At 51.6% G+C, this 14,538-nt stretch overlaps 1 protein-coding gene across 1 annotated transcript; it reads right to left on the bottom strand.

Annotated features, from left to right (window-relative positions):
• Positions 1-473: 473 nt before the first annotated feature.
• Positions 474-10,515, bottom strand: PHOX2A (paired like homeobox 2A). Its single transcript, XM_015828015.2, has 3 exons — positions 10,299-10,515; positions 5,174-5,361; positions 474-929 (listed from the first exon to the last, which is right to left on the bottom strand). The coding sequence occupies exons 1-3, from the start codon at positions 10,510-10,512 to the stop codon at positions 474-476; spliced, it is 858 nt and encodes a 285-aa protein (XP_015683501.1). The 5' UTR covers positions 10,513-10,515.
• Between the last annotated feature and the right edge of the window lie 4,023 nt (positions 10,516-14,538).

The raw sequence follows: 14,538 nt of genomic DNA, 5'->3' as shown, positions 1-14,538 counted from the left end.
GGCAGGGGATGAGAGGATCTGTAGTCCAGCCAGTCTGGTGGACACTACGTTAGTCTTCCTCATGCCCCAATATAAGCATCTTGAGCAGCTTCGTGGAGCAAGGGAGAAGCTCGGTTGATCCACCAACTCCTAAGTTGACCATCATTAAGAAGATGGGGCAGATCCACCACCCAAGATGCGCATTGAAGCCCTTCACGCAGACTGGAGGACTGGGTGATCCATTCATGGTTCCCCCCCCCAATAGGGCAGGAGATGAGAAGAGGTCTCAACAAAAAAACAGAGGATGTGGTGATCGTCGTTGTTCAGAACCGTTTGAAGCCATTTCAGAGGTGGCTTGGCCAGGAAGTCAAGAGAAACCGCCGCTCTTTTGAGTTCGAGATGACTCCCCACCCGTGGGGCAGCAGGACAGGACCTCTGGCAGTGATGGGAGGGAAGGGGCTGTTGTGGGTCAGCAGCATGTGGTTGTGCTTCCGTTAGAAGAGGTTGGCCTTGAGTGGAGTTGGCTTCCTGTGGAAGGAGGACAGGACGCCGGAGAAAGGTCCGGGCATGGCGGCTTCCGAGGGCTGCCAGGCCTTCAGCAGCTCGGCCGTGTTGGTGCCCCCGTTGCTGGTGCTCACGCCCGCCCACAGGGGGGACTTGAGGCTGGGGGTGACGTGCCCGGCACCCAGGCCTGGCTGCCCCGTGCCAGGGCTGGGGCTCAGGCTGTCGGCCGGACTGTTCAGGCCCCCGGCAGCAGGCAGGGAGGCCGTGCTATCCGGCGTGGGGCTGCAGTTGGACTCCTTGGACTCGTCATCTTCGGAGGAGGACCGGGGGTCCGGCTTCTTGCTGGCCGCCGAGCCGTTGCCGCTGTTGTTGCCGTTGTTCTGCCCTTTGGCGTTGGAGGCCCGTTCTTGCTTCCGAAACTTGGCCCGGCGGTTCTGGAACCAGACCTAAACCGGGAGAGGACAGATTTACTCCCCCAGATACAACCAGGATGGGAGGACCTGGGCGCTCTCTGAGCTTGGACATCCCCTTTCGTGACCCAGCTAGGTAACATCGTCAGCGCTGGAGGAGGGAGGGGCTGGCCCCCCATTTATACCCAAGCGGCTGACCCGGCCCATGTTGGTTTCTTCCTGGTAGTTCCTGGTTGTTTTCTGCTTTATGGTTTGTCGGGTATTAAGCCCTGCTTATCTGGATGTTGGATGCTGGAGAGGACCTGTTCTGGTCCAGCCTATCTAATCAAGAAACTGCCGGGAATAAAACAGCTCCCCAATCTACACTGTCCAGGAAAGCTATTGGACATAAATGGAGAACAAACCTCCCTTCCTTCTAGCACTGACGATGTTACCTAGTTAGGTCATGAAATGTCTGCAAGAAAACCCACCAAGCTCAGAGAGCACCAAGGACCCCACAGTTCTCCTCCTCCTCCTCCTCCTCCTCCTCCTCCTCCTCCTCCTCCCCCCTTCTAGCACTGATGATGTTCCCTAGTTGGGTCATGAAAGGTCTGCAAGAAGACAGCAAGATCAGAGAGCACTAAGGATCCAATATCCTCTTTCTCCTCCTCCTCCTCTCCACAAACCCCACCACTGATGAAGTTATCTAATTGGATCACAAAACGTCTCCAAGAAAACCACCCAGCTCAGAGAACACCAGGGACCACCCCCCAATTCAAATGTTCTCTTCTACCATACAGGCAGGATGGCCGCAGCTATGACAGTAGCCCCCTTGCCCCCACCCCCTTAACTGCCGGACACACGGAGGTCTCCCATCTCCGCTGCCTGCTTCTCCCCGCTGGCTTTTTGAAAAGGCAGCGGTGTGTATTTGCAACACAAATGGCCATATTTGAAATGTAAATGGACCCCTACGAACCCCACGTATTTTTTTACAAACGCGGTTCTTCATGTGTTCACGTTAAAATAATATATAACATTGCATAGACGTATAAAAATTGAAATCCTGCGAAACAAGAGGTTTTTTTCTCTCTCCGAATCTCGGGAGAATTTTCCCTTTTTCTTTCGCTAGGCTTTTAAAGTGTATTTTATTTCTGCAGAATTTATTTCGTTGCAGGAGGGGTTTATATCTTTCTGTCTCTGTTTTTTTTCCTGATTAGATGAGGTGGAAGTTTTCTCTTTAGCTATAAAGAAAGCCAAACGGCTTGGAGAAATTGGACTCAGAAGGAAGGCAAAACCCACAAGCCATTTCATGCACAGCCCCACCTTTCCAGAGAATATCAGCAAAATTTGTGGTTTCTCTGATAAAAATAATAACAAAAAAGCAATTTTTCCCAGCAATGTTTTGGGGAAAAAGTTAAGTTATTATTATTATTATTATTATTATTATTATTATTATTATTATTATTATTATTATTATTATTATTATTATTATTATTATTATTATTGTTATTGTTATTGTTGTTGTTGTTGTTGTTGTTGTTGTTGTTTGTTGTTTGTTGTTTGTTGTTTGTTGTTGTTTGTTATTATTATTATTATATTATTATTATTATTATTACTACTACTACTACTACTATTATTATTATTATTATTATTATTATTATTATTATTATTATTATTATTATTATTTGGCACAGCAATAATATTTTGGCGTTTATCATTTTTACCTAAAAGCAACAAGATTAGTTTGAAACTGACTTTCTAACGTGGGGAGGGAGAATTCGTGTCACCCCCCCTTTCCCCCCCCCCCGTCTGACTCCCTGCAATCGTTTTAAAATGGTTTTTTATCCCAAACTTACTAACCAGCCTTACTTAAATCATTTTTATCCCGAGGAACTTCTTCAACCTGACAAATAAAATGTCCGAATTTTTCCCTTTGGCAAATGTATTTATTTATTTATCAAATTTACATGACCTGCCCATTTCAAAATGGGCAGCAAAAGATTAAAATCAGAATTAAAAGCAGCCCCCCAAATTATTATTTGCGATCTCTGCCGTAGAGGAGAAAAGGAGGGTGGGCTTTGTAAGTGAGGGAGGGGGCAGAAAATGACATTTGGAGATCAGCCCTTTAACAACCAGCCTTAAGAATTCCTGTTAAAACAGAAACGGATCTGAGGAGGGGAGGGGAACACAAACGGGAAGAGCCCACAAGCGGCTCTTCCCTTCATCCTGCCTCTCTCCCCCCCCCCCCCGAAAGGACATTTATTTATTTTATTTATTTATATTTATATATTATTTGTTTGTTTGTTTGTTTGTTTTATCTATCCAGCCTTCGTTGTTTTTTTACAAATAGCCACAAGAAATAATAAATAACACAATATATATATATATATATTTTAACAAACAACAATTGACAAATAATATTTTGCAATTTATAAATTCGCTTTTTTTTTCTGCTCGGCAGACACACACACACACACACCCTCCCCAGAGCTGCTGCAGAGAACGTTAAATTAAAAACCTGGGTTTTTAATTTCTGCGATCTTGGAATCTGCCATTTTTGCAGGGAGTTTTAAAATTCTGCAATTTTAAACTCCTGCCAAACTGGAATCCAGAACGAAAACTGTGCCATGCTCCTCAGGGCCCCCTCCTCACTTTGTGGCTGCTTGCCCCCCAGGTCTGTAAAGCTTTCTCCCCCACCCTTTTTTTTTTTAAAAAGGAGTTTTATAGACACTGGCTTTTCGCCCGGAGCTAAGCTTTCCTGACCTCTACTTTGTGTCTATTATGGTTGATTTATTGTTACTGTTGTTCTTGTATTTATTTTATTGTTGTGTCTATCGTTTTAATCTGTTGCGATCCTCCGAGGCTTTTGAGTTGTTGCTTTTTATTATTATTTTTTTCTAAAAGAATTTAAGCCAGGAAAGTAACACGACTTTCCAAAGGAGAAATTAGCAAAACGCAATTAGAGAAATGCAAATGAACAAAATGCAGTTAGTAAAACCGTATGGGTAAACCGTGGGATTTCCAGTGACTTGCAGAATGATGAACAACGCGTTCTTAGCTTGCAAAGGAAAAATTGAGTCGCTATTAAGCTGATAGCTGTATCTGTTTAACGCCGCCGTATAAATTGCTAACTAGGATCAGAGGATTAAATCAACACGAGAGATTCCGTTGAAATAAAGGCGCTAACTAAGCGTTTTCAAAAGCCACATTTGAACCGAAGGGGTTCCGAAAAACCGTGCAATGAAAGGAAATATAATGATGAAATAAAACGTTGATGCTTCCTAGCTGGGAAAGGAAACTTCTACAAGAAAACTAAAAAGGGCTTTTTTCCCAAAGGCAGCTGGACTGTTGGTTTCTTTTTTCCCCCTCGAAATTAAATACATTGGTCACCGCAATGTAAAAAAGAGGTTGAGATTCTGGAAAGAGTGCAGAGAAGAGCAACAAAGATGATCAGGGGACTGGAGGCTGAAACATATAAGGAACGGTTGCTGGAATTGGGTCTGTCCAGTTTAATGAAGAGAAGGAAGAGGGGGGGGGACAGGATAGCAGTCTTCCAGTATCTCAGGGGCTGCCCCAAAGAAGAGGCAGTCAAGCTCTTCTCCAAAGTGCCTGAAGGCAGGACAAGAAGCAACGGGTGGAAACTAATCAAGGAGAGAAGCAACCTAGAACTAAGGAGAAACTTTCTGACAGTTAGAACAATTAACCAGTGGAACCACCTGCCTCCAGAAGCGGTGAATGCTCCAACACTGGAAGTTTTTAAGAAGAGACTGGACAGCCCTTTGTCTGAAATGGTATAGGGTTTCCTGCCTGAGCAGGGGGTTGGACTAGATGACCTCCAAGGTCCCTTCCAACTATTATTATTATTATTATTATTATTATTATTATTATTATTATTATTATTATTATTGTTGTTGTTGTTGTTGTTGTTGTTGTTGTTGTTGTTATTATTATTATTATTATTATTATTATTATTATTATTATTATTACTCTTTGCCAGGAATTGGGGAGACCCCGTTAAAGAGTCTGAAATCCATTTTCAATTTCTCCCGGGCTCAAAGGGTGATGAGGGGCGACGGCGGGGGGGGGAGGAAGATGAGCCCCTCCCCCCCCGACAGAGGAAGCTCCTCCCCCACCCTAGTTGGCCCCTGACCCTGGCGAGGGGGGGGCGCAGAAGGAAGGGGAGGGCGAGGGTTCCCGCAGCCGCTCCAAGGCCGGGGCCGGGGTGTGTGTGTGTGTGTGTGTGTGTGTGTGTGTGTGTGTGTGTGTCAGGCCGCCCCCGCCGCCCCTCCCCAGCGACTCACCTGCACTCGGGCCTCGGTGAGGTCGATCTTGAGGGCCAGCTCTTCCCGGGTGTAGATGTCCGGGTAGTGGGTCTCGGCGAAGACCCTCTCCAGCTCCTTCAGCTGCGAGCTGGTGAAGGTGGTCCGGATCCTCCGCTGCTTCCTCTTCTCGTTGATGGTGGAGGGGTCCGAGAAGAACTTGTACGGGACTGGAGGGGGGGGGCGGAGAGAGAGGAAGAAAAGAGGGTGCGGCTTAGGACCCCCGGGAGGGGAGGCTGCGCGCGCGGGAGGGGGGGTAGGCTAGTTTGGGGATCCTGGTTCCGCCCAGTGATCCATCCCGGCTCTCTTCAGATTATAAGCGTTGGGTAGGAATTGTGAGGTCCTTGGGGCTCTCTGAGCTAGCCCTGATCATGTTAGCTAGTGGGGTAATGAAACGTCTCAAGAAAAACAACCAAACTCAGAGAGCACCAAGGACCTCACAGCCTCCCCCCCTCCTCCCACCATCCCAAACTCCACTCCCTTCTAGCGCTGATGATGTTCCCTAGTTGGGTCATGAAACGTCTGCAAGGAAACCACCAAGCTCAGAGAGCACCAAGGAACCCACAGTCTTTCCTTCCTTCCTTCCTTCCTTCCTTCCTTCCTTCCTTCCTTCCTTCCTTCCTTCCTTCCTTCCTTCCTTCCTTCCAGCACTGATGATGTTCCCTAGTTGGGTCATGAAACATCTGCAAGAAAACCCACCCAGCTCAGGGAGCACCCAGGATCCCTCATTTCAACCCTGGGCCGCAAATATTATTTTTTATTGGTAGGAATTGTAGCCCAGCACATACTGCCAACACGTTGGCATCAGTGAAGGAAATGGATGCCAAGGCCAGCTGCGGGGCTCACCCCCATTGCTGAAGGTGCCCAGCAGAAAACATAAAGGTTTGTGGGGTCCCTGGTGCTCTCTGAGCTTTTTTGCAGACGTTTCATGACCCAACTAGGGAACATCATCAGTGCTGGAAGGAAGGAAGGAAGGAAGGAAGGAAGGAAGGAAAGGAGGGAGGGAGGGAGGGAGGGAGGGAGGAAGGAAGGAAGGAAGGAAGGAAGGGAGGGAGGGAGGGAGGAAGGAAGGAAGGAAGGAAGGAAGGAAGGAAGGAAGGAAGGAAGGAAGGAAGGAAGGAAGGAAAGACGAAAGGAAGGAAGGAAGGAAGGAAGGAAGGAAGGAAGGAAGGAAGGAAGGACTGTGGGATCCTTGGCGCTCTCTGAGCTGGGTGGTTTTCTTGCAGACGTTTCATCACCCTACTAGGGAACACCATCAGTATTGGGTGATGAAACGTCTGCAAAAAAACCCACCCAGCTCAGAGAGCACCAAGGAGCCCACAATTCAACCTGAAGCTACAAGTATTCTCCTCCACCGCTACTCAGAGGTTGCTCCCTAGAAACCAAACGTTACTGGGAACACAAGAACCACCAAGAGCATCAAGGAATTGTGGTTCTTAACCCTAATTGCGAAGCAGATGCTCAAATCTGGAGCTGGCTTGATGCGAAGGGATGCTGCGTCCCCCTCTCTCACCCACCCACCCACCCACCCACCCAAAAAGCAAAGGATTTCCTTGAACCTCTGCATCGTGGGAATCGCTTTTTGGAGGAGGAGAAAATTCCTGCGCTGTCACAGTCACTCTTGCCCGGAGTTTCCTTCCCGGAGTGCGGGGCGGGGGTTTTTTTTCCAAGACTTCCTGCGGGAAATGGTGGAGACCGACCCGCGCAGGAAAAAAAAAACCCGCTAATTTTCCAACCTTCACAAACGGAATAAAGAAAGAACTGCCGACAGCCACGAATTTTGCGCGTTTCTGCCCGGGAACGTTGCGCGGCGCTTCTCGGCAAAACGAGGCAGGGCGCGCGGGACGGCTCGGATTTAAAGACCCTCCAGCTGGAACGGGTGAAGGGTTTGTGCCCCCCCCTTTTCCCGTTCCAGATGCGGTTTTAATTTAATTGCCCATTTGGAATTGGTGATTGAAGAGGCGGAGGGAAAGCAGGCGGGCTGTTGCGAGCGAACGGCCCCGCGGCTTAGCGCGGACCCTGCGCAGCTTCAGTTCAGGGCAGGGGTCGGCAACCTTGGCTCTTTTATGACTCGTGGACTTCAACTCCCAGAATTCCTGAGCCAGCTGTGGTTTAAGGAAAGGGCCTGGCGGTCGCATTCGCACGGACCGCTAGCTTGGGAGGTGGTCCTGCGTGTATTCGTGGGTTGTGAGAACCCCACTTCACGGGAATGGCGTGAAGTGGCGCCGCCTTTCTCTCTCTCTCTCTCTCCCAGGTTAGAACGAGAGACATAAAATGGGGAGTGGGCAAGGGGGAGGGCTGGCTACCTGCAGCGGTGCCGTGTTTCCGTTTGTCGGGAAATGAACGGTTAAGCGGCGCTCCAATTCGCCGGATTCCTCGGCCTCGCTCGGAGTGGTTGCGGCGCCTCCGGTCGGGAAAACCACGGGCAGCGAGGCATCTCCGTGGATCCGAGGGCGCCCCGTTCCCACGCGCCGGCCGCTTCTGCCTTCATTTCTTCTATTCTATTCTATATCCCATATTCTATTCTATTCTAAATTCTATTCTGAATTCTATTCTATTTTCTATTCTATTCTATTCTATTTAATATTCTATTCTATTTTGTAATTCTATTCTGTAATTCTATTCTATTATATTCTGTATTTCTATTTTATTCTAAATTCTATTTTGAATTCTATTCTATTTTCTATTCTACTCTATTGTATTCTATTCTATTTCATATTCTATTCTACTCTGTTATTCTATTCTATTCTATTTCATATTCTATTCTACTCTGTTATTCTATTCTATTCTATTCCTTTTCTATATTCTATTCTATTCTATTCTATTCTAGTCTAGTCTAGTCTAGTCTATTCTGTATTTCTATTCTATTCTATTCCTTTTCTATATTCTATTCTATTCTATTCTATTCTATTCTATTCTATTCTATTCTATTCTAGTCTAGTCTAGTCTATTCTGTATTTCTATTCTATTCTATTCCTTTTCTATATTCTATTCTATTCTATTCTATTCTAGTCTAGTCTAGTCTAGTCTAGTCTAGTCTAGTCTATTCTGTATTTCTATTCTATTCTATTCCTTTTCTATATTCTATTCTATTCTATTCTATTCTATTCTATTCTAGTCTAGTCTAGTCTAGTCTAGTCTATTCTGTATTTCTATTCTATTCTATTCCTTTTCTATATTCTATTCTATTCTATTCTAGTCTAGTCTAGTCTAGTCTTTATTCTATTCTATTCTATTCTATTCTATTCTATTCTATTCTCCGATATGGTCAGTTTAAATTAATCCTGGAGCCGATGCTGAAAGAAGTCGCGCGCCAGAAAACCCGAGTCCGCGCGTGTTCGCTCCCGGGCAGAGGCGCTTCCTCTCGGCGCAGCCCAGCTACCGTCCCCGCGTCCCTCTCGCCCCATTTCCCGGGCCTCGCAGGGGGAGGGGGGTTCCCCTTCTAAGTGAGGCGATTCTCTCTTCCTTTCTGCGCGGCCAACTTGCTTCGGATCCACGCGTGACCCCGAGCCTGGGAGGGGGACGCTGGGCAAGCAAGGCGCGCAGGTGTGTTTTCCCCGCGTTTCGGCCTTCATCGGCTAACGCAGAGGGTGGAAAGGGCGGGGCAGGTGATTCCAACGAAATAACCCCAAATAAATGTAAATAAATCCCTTAATGGAGAAATTAATACCCGCAACCTCAACCCACTCTTGGCCCTTAAACCAACTTAGCGAATCTTCGGCGCCTCTCCGGACAGGCTGAGATCGCGCAAGGGGCGCCTCTTTCCTGCTCAGCTGCGCTTTTCCCGAATCGCGGGACCCTTCCCGGGCCGGGGGCGAACGGGCAGGGGTCTCCCCAGGAAGAGGCGCCGCTTCTTTTTTTGACTCCGTCTCCGACTCGGCCCAACCGCGGTTTCAAACGACTCCCGAAACCTCGAACGACTTCGCCGGCCAGTCACGGGTTCCCGAGGTCGTGCGAACGCGGCCGCCCAGCCCGAGTCCTGCTCGGGAGCGGGCCGTGCTCAGAATCGGCGGGCCGATCCGCCCGAAGGGACGCGATCCATTGGGGCGGCGCGGCGGCCGGATTCCCGCGGCTGGACCCCAAAGGGCCGGTGGCGCCGACTCGGTTGTTGGGCCTCCCGGGAGCCCCATTTCCGGACCAGCGGTGTACTACAACTCCCATCGCTTCTCTCCTGAGCGGGCAGCGCATTCCTGGCGGAGGAAAACCGGAGGGCACCTTCCAGGGATCAAGACCCTGCGCTGGATCAGGACCCTCGGAGCAAGGCCAGGGCGCTTCCCCGGACGCGGGGCCCGGTCGGGGGGGGGGCGGAAAAGGCGCCCCTCCGACGGGGTGTCGCAAATCGCGGAGAGCAGCCCACGAAGTCTCAGTTACCCGCGAAAGTGGCGCCTTGCGCGCCCGGCAAACACGCCTCGCTTTGCGCCTGGTGACGGTGACGGAGACTATTCCCGACCGTCGGAATGTAGTTCCCTCCCCGGCGGGGAAAAAAAAACACGTTTTGGGGCTGGAAGGAACGGGAAGCGCCCCGACCGAAAGCGCGGCTCAGCGCTCGCCTGGAGCGACTCTTCGACGGCTAGGGGGGCCGGGGCTGCCCAGCTGCGCCCCCGGAGCCAATCCGGGACTGGGCGGGAGGGCCGTTCCTCGGACTCTGTGCGGGGGGCTGCGCGCCCCTCGGATTCCCGGAGTGCTGGGGAAGCTCCTGTTGGGGAGACCCCGTTCCCTCTCCGTTACTCAGACGGGCCGGCCGGTTCGGGGGACGCGGGCCGTCCGTCCTCCCCTTCTCTGCCCCACTTGCTTGGAAGCAGCGAAGGCTCCCCAGAGACGTCGGGGCAGGTCCTTGGCCGAAGCAGACCCTTCCCTTCCAGCCCCCGGGACCCTGCCCTCCATCCCCGCCACCCTCCGGGGCTCCCCGAACCTCGACAGCGCCAGGAGAGGCAAGCGCAGCGCAGCGCAGCGGGCAGAAACTGGACGGGGTGCCCGAAAGGAACCCCCGGTTGCGCGTCCCGTTCCCGGCCAGCCGGGGCGGCCCAGCCTCCACTCCGGGCGGCTCGACCCCCGCGCCCATCCTCCCCTGCCTCCCCCCGCCACCACCACCCCCGGCGGCGCCTACCTGCGGCGTAGGGCGAGGGCTGGTGGTCGCGCAGGGCGCCCAGGGCGCAGCTGGCCGAGGCGAGCGGCGGGCAGGCCGGGCTGGCGGCGAAGGAGCTGCGGATGGGGTTGTACTGGAAGGAGCCGGCCTGGCTGCAGGAGCTGAAGTCCGCGTAGGCCGACGCCTCCATGGCCGCCATGCAGGAGTCGTACGAGTTCAGGTAGGAGTAATCCATGGCGCCCAGACCCCCCAGCTCCGGCTCTGCGCCCACCCGCCCGCCAAGTGGCGGCGCAGCGACGGGGCGGGCGAGATATACTTGGCCGGCTGGGACCGGCGGAGGAGGCGGAGGCGGCGGCAGGAGGCTCGGCGGCCAAGCCCCCCCTCCGCCCCGCCCCGCCCCCTCCCTTAACCCTTTCGGGGGTCTCGGCCGCGCTCCCGCCCCGACGGGATGCCCCTCCACCTGTCCCTCTTGGCTTTGGAAGGGGGTCGCAGCGGCGCTTCACGAGGGTCTCCCTTAGGGTCTCCCGTCCCCAAGAAGAGCTGCCTCTTTCCCCCTCCTCCGCAGAGGGCCTACCTGGTCTGGCTGGTGTGTGGAAGCATCGGAGCCTAGGCCGGCGGTGGGGTGGGGTGGGGTGGGGTGTCCATCCTTGGCCACTGGAAGACCTGGGGACTTCAGGGGAATTCTGGGAGTTGAAGTCCACAGGTCTTCACGTGGCCAAGGATGCACACACACACACACACACACACACACACACACACACACACACACACACACACAAAACAAACACGCGGGGCCTAGGCTGTTGGTTTCTGACAAATTAGCCCGAATCACGACCTTCCAGATCCCTTTGCAAATTCCAGAGGGAGCATTTTCTGAGGATTGAGGATCGACCTGCTCCCTCTTCCTGCAGAGGAAAAAGGGTCCCCCCACCTTTGGAAGAACAGCGCCCCTTTTCCCGGATTTCTTCCCCCCCCCCCCATCCAGACTTGCCCACAAGGAGTTGACACACGTTAAACAGACTTACAAAGCGTTGCTGCTCTTCTACCTTGACTGGGCTTTTGTGTTTTGGCATGAAAGGGTCAAATGGGAGGGGGTGGGGGGAGCCCTCCCCCATCTAAATAGGAACTGGGGGAGGGGGGAAACTTATGAGGAAGAGTATGAAATTTCTCGGGTATTGCTGTTGGATGGGACCAGACCACCGAGTGTGGCCGAGGGTCTTCGGTGGGACCTCCGTTCCAGGGCACTTTCTCAGGACGGCTCCATTGTGCCCCCTCCCCCGAGCGCTTCACAAGGGTCTCTGCAGCCTGATTCTGCCTTACAGCCCTTCCAGTGACCCCCCCAAATCCTGGTGTAGGGACAATAAGTCAACTTTCGGGGTGCAAATTCAAGATAGCCCTTCCCCCCCCCGTCTTTTCTGTTGACCAAAGAGGGCAGCAGATAAGCCAACGGGATGGGTTGATGCAACCTGTCAGGATTGCCCCCACCCCTAATCCTCCGGGTTAACCCTAACCAGGCTTAGCCCTTCCTTGCAGGAAGCCGCTGGGTCTTTCACAGGCCCGGTTAAGCTTGTTGTGCGAATGCTGCCCTACGTGTGGCTGGCCAGGGGTTGGGAGGGGCGCCCCTCTGGCGCTGCCCAGCCTGGCTCCCATCGTCTCTGGCCCTTTGAGAGGCAGGCCCTCGTCCCCGGGTCCCACGGCCTCCAGCCTCCCCACGGACAGGCTGAACAACCCCCCCCCGGGAATCTCTTGGGGAAGGGGCTACTCACAACTCTCCCGTTGTTCATCCTCCCCAGCGCTGCCATGGGGCTGCAAGGGTTAAAACTGGGCTGAAGCTTCAGGAAAGCCGGGTGTCACTGGCCATCGCCGTATTCCTTTCCTTCTTTTTCTTTTTAATGCAGTTTGGAAATACGAAGGAGGCGTAAAATATGAAGGAATTAATAAAGGAAATACGAAGGAGGAATAAAGGAGACGCCTTTTCAAAATAAAATAAATGGAAGGAAATAATATTGGAGGAAAAAAGGGACGCCTGTATATTTCTCTGTCTTCTTCCTACAGACGGACAGATCTATCATCTATCTTCTATTTCCCTCTCTCTCTCTCTCTCTCTCTCTTTCTCCCTCTCTTCCCCCCTCTCTCCCTCTCTCCCTCTCTCTCTCTCCCCCCCTCTCTCTCTCCCTCTCTCCCTCTCCCTCTCCCTCTCTCCCTCTCTCCCTCTCGCTCTCTCTCTCCCTCTCTCCCTCTCTCTCTCTCTCTCTCACACACACACACAAACAGCAGCCTTTGGTTTTTCTATTTAACCAGGATGTCCCCAAACAGTTCCTTGCTCTTAATTCACGGAAGGAAAAGGAAACGTTAGAAAAAAGGGGAAGAGGTTTTTGTTTTTTAAAGACTTACTTTATTTTAACCAGGATTGGGTTGCAGGATATAATGTGCAAGCCAAGTTGGTCCCGGGGTTCTAGTCCCTGAGAACCAACCGAAAACATATTTATTAACTGACTAGCTGTACCCGGCCACGCGTTGCTGTGGCTCAGTCTGGTTAAATGGAAAAGAAAGAGAAAGCGCGCGTTTCATGTTTTTACCTGTCACAGGTGTGACATCTATATAATAGTAGGTATATAAAAACACGCGGGTATTCGAATGCAACGTTGTGTCAAAATTTCAAAGCAATCGGTGAAGAACTTTCGGAGATTTAAGATTTTGAACAAACGAACATTTCACATTTTTATTTATATAGATGGAACTAATTGGCCACAATGATGGGAATTTAGGGAGCCAAGAGTAGATTCTTGGAGGGGGAGGGTGGAGGCCATAAATGAGATTCCTGTTTCTCAACCTCAGCAACTTTTAACTCCCAGTCAACTCCCAGAATTCCCCAGACAGCATGCTTTAAGACGAGTGGACTACAACTCCCAGAATCCCCCAGCTTCAGCATTCTGGGAGTTGAAGTCCACCCTAAACTTGCTGAAGTTGAGAAAGCCCCTCTATGGATTGACTTGGCTCTTCTCCCACAGTGTGAACATCTCCGTGCAATCCCCACCAGGGGCCTGTTAAAGTAGCTGGCATCTCCCAGAATTCCTTGGCCAGCCTCAGGGGATTCTGGGACTTGAAGTCCCGTGGCTTTTCCACTGGGATAAGTTGCTGAAGTGAACCAGCCACTTGATTCTCTTTTGTAAGGTTGGTGGAAGAAACCCTCAGTTTTAAGGGGGGGACGACCCCGGATCCCCCTGCCTCGTCTGCCTCCCAAGGCATCATTCGCACCCCTCCCTCTCTTCAGCCCCCTCCCCATCCATCTTGGTTTCTGTCAAACGAACATCTGCATTTCAGGCCTCCTGTTTTCAACAGCTCTTCCCGCCAGACTTTTCTCCGTCGTCCTGTTGGCCTCCATTTATCTGACATTCCTGGAGGGTCCTTCCGAGTCAGCTGCCTGCCTGCCTGCCTACCTGGCCTGGCTGTTGTTGCAAAGCCGGTGGGGAGACTAGGTGGGGCTTTCTGTCCTTCCAGCCTTCCTAGCAGTGTTGGGACTGAGCTCCAGAACTTACAGGGGTAGGCAACCTTGGCTCTTTTATGACTGGTGGACTTCAACTCCCAGAATTCCTGAGCCAGCCATGCTGAGGGGAAAGGGAGAGGTTTCCGTGCTTAGCCATGCTGGCTCAGGAATTCTGGGAGTTGAAGTCCGCGAGTCATGAAGGGGCCAAGGTTCCCCCATGCTGGCTCAGGAATTCTGGGAGTTGAAGTCCACCAGTCATGAAGGGGCCATAGTTCCCCCATGCTGGCTCAGGAATTCTGGGAGTTGAAGTCCACAAGTTATGAAGGGGCCATAGTTCCCCCATGCTGGCTCAGGAATTCTGGGAGCTGAAGTCCACGAGTCATGAAGGGGCCAAGGTTGCCTACCCCTGGTCTAGGAGGCTCACCGCTTAGAACAGGAGGACTTAGGACAGGGGTAGACAACCTTGGTTTTTTTATGACTCGTGGACTTCAACTCCCAGAATTCCTGAGCCAGCCGTGCTGAGGGGAAAGGGAGAGGTTTCCAAGCTGAGCCATGCTGGCTCAGGAATTCTGGGAGTTGAAGTCCACCAGTCATAAAAGGGCCAAGGTTGCCTACCCCTATGGGAAAGATGCTGGGAAAATCCAATCTGGGTTTGGAGATTTGATCTTCCAAGCTTTTGGACCCTCGCTGGAGCCCCCATCCTCAGGGGACCTTCTCTGGCAGAGTGTGTGTTTTGGGCTGTTCTGCGTGTGGTATTTAAAAACCTCCCATCCC

The sequence above is a fragment of the Protobothrops mucrosquamatus genome, unplaced genomic scaffold (genome assembly GCF_001527695.2).
Source record: "Protobothrops mucrosquamatus isolate PMUCROS unplaced genomic scaffold, P.Mucros_1.0 scaffold4156, whole genome shotgun sequence".
Taxonomy (NCBI): Eukaryota; Metazoa; Chordata; class Lepidosauria; order Squamata; family Viperidae; genus Protobothrops; species Protobothrops mucrosquamatus.
Note: the sequence above shows the minus strand (reverse complement) of the source record. Positions and strands in the feature narration are given on the sequence as shown.

Excerpts from the sequence above, each read along its gene's own strand:
- PHOX2A (XM_015828015.2), bottom strand. The coding sequence starts at position 10,512 with ATGGATTACTCCTACCTGAACTCGTACGACTCCTGCATGGCGGCCATG. Across the intron at positions 5,362-10,298 it reads GCCCTCGCCCTACGCCGCAG|TCCCGTACAAGTTCTTCTCG; the intron begins GTAGGCGCCGCC and ends CCCCCCCTCCAG. Across the intron at positions 930-5,173 it reads TCACCGAGGCCCGAGTGCAG|GTCTGGTTCCAGAACCGCCG; the intron begins GTGAGTCGCTGG and ends CTCCCGGTTTAG.